Source organism: Sander lucioperca, chromosome 1 (genome assembly GCF_008315115.2).
Source record: "Sander lucioperca isolate FBNREF2018 chromosome 1, SLUC_FBN_1.2, whole genome shotgun sequence".
In the NCBI taxonomy this organism is placed as follows: domain Eukaryota; kingdom Metazoa; phylum Chordata; class Actinopteri; order Perciformes; family Percidae; genus Sander; species Sander lucioperca.
Window position 1 is genome coordinate 19,867,792 of NC_050173.1, and position 7,500 is coordinate 19,875,291.

The following is a 7,500-nucleotide window of genomic DNA, read 5'->3' on the forward strand; positions in this document are numbered from 1 at the left end:
TCCTTTAACAGAACAAATTGGACCACAAGAGGGACCCGTAGAGCTTTTGATTGTGCTGTGTTGCAGCTTTACAGTGCCTGACAGCAATGAATTAGCATCTCTCCTTCATCATCTCGTTTAATGTGCTGATGCAGGTCTTAGGCTGGGTGTCTTTTTAAAAGGCTGTGATCAGTAGCTTTAGAGCCAGACTCTCTTTAAAATGCAGATACTAATATATTATCTCTCCCTCCCTCTTTCCTGCTGTTTCAGTTGGATCATTACCCTCCAGTGAGCTACACCCTCCCAGACGCCTCAGACACACAGTTCAACCTGGTCAAGACGCTGTTCTTAGGCAAAGTCTTTGGTGAGTATGTCAGCTCGTCGAAATCCTTATTTACCAATTTTACACGGGGCAAACTTTTACCACACTTATTATGATCATATTTGTTTTCTTAACTCAAATCATACCACTCTATCCACACTCCATCGTCGTTTAAACTACTTGTTAAGGTGCTTTTTGGAGCGTTAAAGGGATAGTTCGGATCTTTTGAAATGGGTCTGTATAAGGTCATGGACGGGGCCACACAGCAAAATGTGTTTAATTTTTTTAGGTGGGCCTTAAAAACAGGACCACCTAAAAAATCAATATCAGTGTACGCTATATTAAAAATATTTCCCTTGCTTTACCTTGACGTCAAACAGCCCTTTACGACGGGAAACTGAATTTGTTATATTGCTCTCTTTAAAGCCACCAGACTCCTTTGACAAAAACAGTAATTTTACCTCGCGGAACACGGGAGTTGCTGCTTTACTGCTACCTCGATCGGTTAGTTTGTTTGTTAATTTTGTCAGTTCCTTACCCTTTTAAAACACCAAAGTCACACAATAACACACACAGGAGTCTGGTGGCTTTGAAGACAGCATAGATGTATACAACAGCTTCAGTTCCTTATCAGAAAGTGCTGTCTGACAACAAGGTAAAGCGGTGATAATATTTTAAATATAGCGTACACTTAAACAGATATAGATTTTTTTTTAGGGCTAGACTAAAATTAGTTTTGCTGTATGGCCCAGTCAACAGCCGTACATTGCTTAGCTTCCTTGTCGGCACTCCTGCCTGCTTCTCCAAACTGGGGGCGTGCCAACCGCCATCTACTGTAGGCAATACACTGACTATGTATACATCCTTACCCTACTTCAAAAGATCGGAACTATCCCTTTAAGGAGCTCATGTTTCTAATCTTTCTGAATCATTTTCATTGTGGATTAGTGAAGAGGTTGATTGTCGCTATTGAGGCTGCAACAAAATTAGATTTTCAGCAAAATAAATCCATGCAGTTATTAAAATGTAATTAATGTATGTGGGTTGACCTTGCTTTAATCCCCAACTGGAGGTTATCCACTTGGGTTAAACCGGATAAAAACAATCACAGTTGTCTGCTATGAGGCAAAAAGTCAGTTGACATCTCTCCTGTCCAAAAGTAAAAGCCTGGACTTAGAGGACTTAGTGAACACAGTGTTGTTTTTTCAGCTGTAGTCATATTTAGGTTCTTAATATATATTTAGTTTATGCTGTATGTATATGTATATAACAGTTATACGCTAACTCTATTCTATTCTATTTCTGTAATTTGATGTAAAGATAAGCCATCTAATTTACAAATGGGCCCTTAAAACACATATACATAAATAAACATTAATAAACAATTAGTGCAAAATGAGACTATAAGATAAATTAATAAAACAAATCCAAATACACACAAACAAAATCTCTCCATGTCCTTCGCTATTCTGTCTGACTCTCAAAAAAGGCTGTAGTTACTCATGATGTCCACTAGAGGATGCCAGAGGATTGAAATAAAGATGTTGGTGCAGCACATTATCACAGCTGCATCTCTCTCTCTCTCTCTCTCTCTCTCTCTCTCTCTGCCTATATGTGTGCACCACAATTGTAGCTGATCTGGCAAATACTGTTAGGATGAAAACTTAACATACTTAACTTCTCATTGAAATTACCTTGATATTTTGTTTCTTAGCATTAAACTGTCCAGGATTCTGTTCAGTGCTTGTGTGTGGCAGTAGCTCAGTCCGTAGGGAGTTGGGTTGGGAACCGGAGGGTCGTTGGTTCAAGTCCCCCTGTACTGAAATACAGAGGTGGACTGGTAGCTGAAGAGGTGCCAGTTCACCTCCTGGGCACTGCCAAGGTGCTCTTGAGCAAAGCACCGAACCCCCCAAGGTCTGTTCAGCAGTCACAACCCACTCACTCTGACATCTCTCCATTAGTGCATATAAAAGGACCTGTGTGTGTGTATTTCAGGCCTGTGTGTAATAACAACAGAGTGTGAATTGTAATTTCCCCATTGGGGATCAATAAAGAGTATAAAATACTTTAGGTAATTTTCTCTTTGATGTTGCCATTTTTGTTGTTCAGTCACTGCTACTTTGACACTTGTGAAACACTGACACTGCAGTGCTAAAGCTAATTTAAATGTGATTCGTGATCTTTTGCATCAATTTATTTTTACACCAAATCATCTGCCCAAACACCTCTGACATTGATTACCTTAATTATCAACAGCCAGTTACTTAGGTTCTCCTGTGGTTTATGGCTTGATTTTGGTCGGTTTCATTAGCTTCTTTAATAACTCATAATGTACCTCCGATGGTAGATCATGTATCTCATTATTGGCATCCTGCTGCAGCTTGCTCTATTCTCCTCGTCTCTTTTGTCCTCTACCTCAAGTGCCGAGAAAGTCAGTGAGGTTGAAGTAATGGCTGACTTCACTTACCAGCCAGAACTATCGACTACCGCACACACCATCAGAACCCCTGGGAATACAACGCCACACACACACACACACACACACATGAACAAGCACATTCACACACAGAACACAGCGATCCGTCTTCAGCCAACCAACACAGCACAGATGCTTGTAGGACACACAGGACAAAGTCACTGCACATGCCACAACAGACCCAACTCATATAGCCATCTCCTCAAATGCAGCCTTACACTTTACACATCAATAGACTCAACAGTGCGATGTAACTATAGGTGTCTCGTAAACATAACGGAATAATAAATGTAGACAGAGCAAGGAAATAAGAAGGTAATTGGATCGGGAAAAAAAGGAGGAAAACAGAAGGATGACTGGAATATTGTGATGAGAAAGACAGGGAGCGAAAGGAAACAGAAGAAAAGGCATTTGATTTTGCACATCTTATCAGATCTGTTCCACATCTGTGTTAGGACCACAGAGACAAGAGAGGCTGTCAGACAGCTGAGCTATCAGATTCTCTATTTCTGGAAGACAGAGACTCTGTGTTTGGCACAAGAACACACACACACACACACACACACACTGATCACAGCGACGTCTCCCCTATCACCTCACAATCTACTGATTGTGGGATGGGATAAGCTGGCTAGAATAAAGATAGAAATAAAGAGAGGTAGACATTAAAGACATGTGCACAGATAGCCAGACACTGTTTCTCTAATCATAATAATATATAATAAACAGTAAATGTGTGTTTTACTAACTCCTTAGATAACAACTCTGCACTACAAATTCACATTAGCATGGTGCATGTCTATATCTTTTCCAATGTGATCATTTTCGGCTTTCTTCTGTTTTTATATTTTTGTAACCATAATATATTTTGTCATACAAAACAAGCAATTTCATGACGTCACCTTGTGCTCTTAAAATTGAGACTGACATTTTTCATTATTTTCGTTTTATTTACATTTTATACAATAAATGGTTGATCACTTAATTGAGAAAATAACTGTTGAAAATCAAAATAATTGTTAGTTGCAGCCTTAGCTAATATACCTGCCCAGCATTTCTAATGCAGACTCAAGTAAAGTACTGCCACACCGCTTGAACAAGCAGAAAAGCCAAAGCTGTCATAGCCTCACCTTTTATTCCTGTATAAACTGACAAACACCTAGAAGGGCATGTTTTGAATGTTAACGTCCGATTACAATGCTGTGGTCAGCAAAATGTCAATCTGGTTTGTGAGAACAAAACCAATGTCTACTTACTATGAATTGTGTTTGTTTGTTGTAGCTGTTGGTGTGAATAACTCAGCTCCAGGGTCATGGGATCTACTGTGTTTGCTGCCAATTGTACTTAAGCGGTATTGATCATGAAACACAGGGATGATTCAGCACATGCTACATACAGTACTGTATATGCTACTGAAACTGCTGAAGCCTGATGCTTAATGTATGCTTGCAGTGTGTGAAGGTAACTGTATACGCGTATCAGTGCTTTACTGCATATTTATTATTTTATTTAATATTTATTTATGGCATATTTATACATGTAGAGTTGGAATGTAAGGTGTGTGTGTGTGTGTGTGTGTGTGTGTTTTGGTGGGTGGGTTGATGTGGGTTGAAGTATTGTGTATGGGTCTTTCCTCCCTGGGAGGACATGAGTCATACATTAGCCAGAGCAGCAGGCAGGCTCCAAACCCAGTCCTCAGTGCCACAAATCTGACTCTGTGTGTGTGTGTGTGTGTGTGTGTGTGTGTGTGTGTGTGTGTGTGTGTGTGTGTGTGTGTGTGTGTGTGTGTGTGTGTGTGTGTGAACTGTAAGTGAGTGTGTCTATCGAAGTGAATAAATTCAGAGCCAAAGGCAGAGAAAGAGCAGGAAAAATAATGACACTGTGAAAGTGCTATTAGAGACTGATGGTTGTAGCCCTGAGGGTTGCTTGCAAAAGACATGTACATCGGTACCACACTGAAATTCTGATTTCTCTTGTCTTATTTTTTTATCCCCCTAGCCTCTCTTGTTCTATCAACTCTGCCCACACACATTTAACACGTCGCTCCCTCTGGGTGCTGCCAATTATTTTACACAGGCTTTAAGTAATGCCGCCATTTCCAGGTGTAATGACATTATTCTGAGAAATTTTAAGCCATAATGGCTATTGTATGCGTTCAGAAGTCTTTTTCATGTGCTTTTATTTTTAATCGGGACTTTTCTTTCATTTAAAACGTACTTTGACCCTCAGGATGTACCAGGGAGCCATTTTTAGCAGGACATGATGTGAACCAACTGCCTTTTTTGTAAAGTACTTTGTACATTTAAAGAAAAGTGCCCTATAGATAAAGCTTATTAGTGGTATTAACTGCAAGTACCTGGCTGTTTTACCCTGTTTTAACAGCCATAACTCTCAACCATCTGCCTGTACTTAAGTGACATTTTTCCAGCACCGTAAGCAATAAATATCATCACTGTGTATTTGGATCTGTCCACTGAATAATGTGTCTGTCTCTGCTAATCCATCTATGCCATCTTGCAGATCAAGATAAGGTCAACTTTGTCAGGCTCAAGATTTCTGTTTTAAGCTCAGCTATTATAAATACATATGATTATTGGTTTTTTTTCATTCTTACAATATTGGCATATTTAACTTGGGTGCAGTAAAGTAAACAGACTGGGCCTTTATAAAGATATATGTATATGAATTATTTGAAAACCAAATAGGAGTTTTGAGTATATACTGATGGAGCTCAAGATTGTTTTGATAAAAGGTGAAAATATTCCCTCTAATCCCTCAAATAAACTAATTTGTCTGTATATGTTAATTTAATATGATTATATAAACACCTTGCTGATGATGTTTTTTAGGTGTTTCTGTTTTTGAGGATTCAGCACACAGCTACTGTATACACAATAGAGCTGAGTCTGTGGATTCTTTATAACTAACTAATTAAGTGCAAATCACATGTACTTCACTCACTGCTGAGTGCTGGCTCATGATAAAAGTACAATCAGTGTCCTCCCTGCCCGGCAGCCACTGGTTCAATGCCTGACTGTCTTTTGTGTTGCGACCTTTGGGCAGAGCCACCAGCCGCCCCGACTCGACTCAAATTAAAGCACTGATGAACTTCTGATGTTAGATAAGGCTGATAACACACTCACTCACCTATCTCCAGGCTATCTCTATAATCTCAGTGTGCCTTTAAATTGAGATGGACGGACCTGTACGTGGTCACCGCTTTGCGTGTGTGTGTGTCTCTGTGTGTGTAAGGATGACATCATGCCTCCCTAGCTATCACCACTAGTTGTACTTTTTACTGGTGAGTCCTGATCCAAGGCAGGGTGAGTCCGGGATCCACATTTTCTCCAGCTGCTGTGTCAGAGTGGGGGTGGGACTGCACTGCAGTGAGAGAGAGACAGAAAGAGAGAGAGACGCTTGCCAATGTGGTACCATGTCAAGAGATCCACATAGCACATAGAGGAAGAACGAGTGACAGAAGAGGAGAGGAAGCTGGTTTGCCTCATAAACTGTATATCAGACACTGACGCAAACTCCACATAGGTAACTACAGTTGTATGCATGTGTGTGTGTATTATATACCTGTGTGTCTTCATTTGTATGTCTTCTTGCATATGCATGAGTGTGCCAAGGTCTGAGTAATTCATCGCCTCTGTTACTCTAAATGTGAATTAAATTTGCTGCTAAATACGATTTCCCCATTGATTGACATTAAGCCAAATTTGTAATGCTTTTGAATTTTAAAGGCACTCTACCTCCTGGAGTAATTGGATTGCAGGCAAATTACACAAAACCCTGGTGTGTGTGTGTGTGTGTGTGTGTGTGTGTGTGTGTCTGAGTCAGAAGGAATTAGTTTGTAAATTATTTTTATTGGTGCTGCGTCTGTTGTGTCTGTGTTTTTTGGCTTGTTGTCGTATAACCTGACATCCTGGTGGAGGAGGAAGAGGCAGCATTGATGAATACACCTGTTTGTGCGTGTGCGTGTGTGTGCGCACGCGTGTGTGTGTGTGTGTGTGTGTGTGTGTGTGTGTTCAGTAGGGTGTTGCAACCACAGGTGTATTCCCCATGCCTAAAACTAATACATCTACTACAGTCATACATCTACTTCAGCTCTTATCTCCCTTGTCATTCATCCGTCATTTCTCTTCCTAATTCTTCACACACTGTTTCTCCACACCTCCTCTCTCAATTCACTGCCAATCATATCAGTTTTGTTCATCACCATGATGTTTCTATGAGATTCGTACCAACAGTTTTGTATAAACCACACTTACAACCAAGCAATCGAACAGGAGTGTACACAGATAAGATTTAGAGGAGAAGAAAAGCTGTGGTCAATTTGTAGTTCTTGGCTTTATTTTCAAACTTTGCATCGGATGTAAGTATAGACAATATTTACACCAAGAAAAAGCATGAAGAGACAAAATACCAGTTAGATTTGAAGAGAATATAGGAGTCTTTTTTTCTCTCCTTCACATCTAGGTCACTATTTGCGTGTGTGTGTGTGTGTGTGTGTGTGTGTGTGTGTGTGTGTGTGTGTGTGTGGGTTCTTGTTTAACTATATTCGTGGGGTCCAAAAACCGGGAATACAGTATACTTGTGGGGTCCGGACAGCTTTGTGGGGCCAAAATACTGGACCCCACAACTTTAAAGGGCTGTTTGAGGGTTAAGACTTGGTTTTAGGATTAGAGTTAGAATTAGGTTATGGTTAGGGTGAGGGTAA

General features: G+C 40.2%; 1 protein-coding gene across 2 annotated transcripts in view; it reads left to right on the top strand.

Moving 5' to 3' along the window:
* The window catches only part of cntnap2a (contactin associated protein 2a), a 358,406-nt gene that overhangs the window by 341,891 nt on the left and 9,015 nt on the right, over nucleotides 1–7,500 (top strand). For both annotated transcript variants that reach the window (XM_031282240.2, XM_031282241.2), the window contains one exon: nucleotides 250–343. In XM_031282240.2, the coding sequence (XP_031138100.1) occupies nucleotides 250–343 (94 nt within the window). The remainder of the gene's footprint in view (nucleotides 1–249; nucleotides 344–7,500) is intronic.